Source organism: Heptranchias perlo, chromosome 1 (genome assembly GCF_035084215.1).
Source record: "Heptranchias perlo isolate sHepPer1 chromosome 1, sHepPer1.hap1, whole genome shotgun sequence".
NCBI lineage: Eukaryota > Metazoa > Chordata > Chondrichthyes > Hexanchiformes > Hexanchidae > Heptranchias > Heptranchias perlo.
Window position 1 is genome coordinate 82,914,558 of NC_090325.1, and position 1,775 is coordinate 82,916,332.

At 44.2% G+C, this 1,775-nt stretch overlaps 1 protein-coding gene across 1 annotated transcript; it reads right to left on the bottom strand.

The window, feature by feature from the left end:
• Nucleotides 1–269: 269 nt before the first annotated feature.
• gsx2 (GS homeobox 2) lies at nt 270–1,537 on the bottom strand. Its single transcript, XM_067997260.1, has 2 exons — nt 1,165–1,537; nt 270–610 (listed from the first exon to the last, which is right to left on the bottom strand). The coding sequence occupies exons 1-2, from the start codon at nt 1,535–1,537 to the stop codon at nt 270–272; spliced, it is 714 nt and encodes a 237-aa protein (XP_067853361.1).
• Between the last annotated feature and the right edge of the window lie 238 nt (nt 1,538–1,775).

The window sequence follows — 1,775 nt, forward strand, 5'->3', positions numbered from 1 at the left end:
TATTCTTCTATATTTTAACCCCAGTATTTGCACTTATTGAAAACAGTGATGATAAAAGAACTGCTGCTTGTTCCATCCTAGTGAAATTCTACAATGAATCCATTCATACCAGGAGGGTGAGCAGGCAAAGACAACCGATTGCAATCACAACTCTACACCAAGGGGGCTTTCTTTTAAATGTTAAGCAAATATGAAGATAAGTGCGTGGAAGGGATATAGAATTAGAAAGGTCTGTAAACGTTTAAACGTTGCAGTTCTGTCCGTTGTGTCTATGCAGGTGACATATCTTTGTCTTCTTTGCCAGATGATATTGGAGAGAGGGACTCCTCGTCCTCGGAGCGCAGACAGTGTCCTTGGCTGCTACATTTGCAGGCGTTGTGCGCGTTCCGCGGGGTCCCCTTGCCCTCCTTTTTGTGTTTGACACGCCGATTCTGGAACCAGATCTTCACCTGCTTCTCGGATAGGTTCAGATAGGTGGCAATTTCAATCCTGCGAAGCCTCGACAGGTACATGTTGGAGGCGAACTCCCTCTCGAGCTCCAAGAGTTGTGTGCTGGTGAAGGCCGTTCTCATCCGTTTACCGTTCTGCAAGTGACTGTTATTTTCAGGACCTGTGAGCACGTAATGATACTACAGCATTAACAAAATATGGAAAAGCAGCTTTCAAACAGATAGCACCATCTCGCCAACAGTAAAATATAACCTCTCTGTCTATCCCCCATGCCTGAAAATAAATATAAATTATAGAAAGTTTTGAAACTGGTTGCGTCTGGAACTAAAGAAGCATTCTGTATTTATCCAACTTTTATTAAACTCGCATCTACGTTTTCACCTTGATTGTGTCGTTCGGATAGATATTTTAATCAGATAAATCCTAAAGCCCGGGATCGTTTAGTAAACGCTCACCTCTTTCTAACAATTGTTCCAAAGGTGGTATCTATTGCCCATGGTGAAAGCAGAAACCCCTCTTCAAAGCACTATAACGTCTTTCAAATATTAAGTGTGCTTATAGTATGCTAATCGTTACATTTTCAATTAAAATAGCAGAGCTTTTGGCAGTAAACCATAATTTCTCTCTCAACGCACATATTTGGCTAAACTCGCAACCTGTCCTCGGGTATCTGACACGTTTAAGTTAGGTTCTGTTTTAAATAGATGTACATACCCACGGTAAGACAGTGGTATCTCCTGGGGTCTGTTACGCTGTAAGTGGGTGTGCAAACAGGTGGATGCCCGAGCCCGGGATTTGACTGCTGGTTGATTCGTTGACAGTACTGAGGATCTCCGTTTGGGAACTGGCTTTTCAGCAGTGGGATCCCACTCCGGGATGAATGGATATGAGACGTGACACAGAGGGGACAGACACAGAAAGTGCCCGTCTTTCTGGACGGGCAAACGGGAGTGGAAACCGACATCATAGTTGGAGAGTGGACGCTAATGGGAATCAGAAAGTCTTGGCCGTGATCGTTCAAGACAGGAGTAGGTCTCACTGAAGAGTCTTTGATGATCAAGGAATCAACGTAAAACGATCGAGACATTTTGTGTATTCTTCTTGGCTCTGTCTGGTTTTGCTGGATGCTGCGTTCAGTATACACTGCGCAGGGAGAGAGTCAGAAGGTGCTTATGTTTGGAAGCTAAACAAAAGGGTCTCTGGCGATGGTTGGTCTGAACGTCACCCACGTGTGCGCCCTACTCCAAGGCTTTTTTTGAATGTTGCCAGTGAACTATCAACACGTGATTATAAAGAGAGCCGGAGATCAACATTTCCCCATTTGT

Bases quoted from the DNA above. Each gene is read 5' to 3' on its own strand.
- gsx2 (XM_067997260.1), bottom strand. From the start codon at position 1,537: ATGTCTCGATCGTTTTACGTTGATTCCTTGATCATCAAAGACTCTTCA. The intron at 611-1,164 runs GTATGTACATCT...ACGTGCTCACAG, and splicing joins ATACCACTGTCTTACCGTGG to GTCCTGAAAATAACAGTCAC.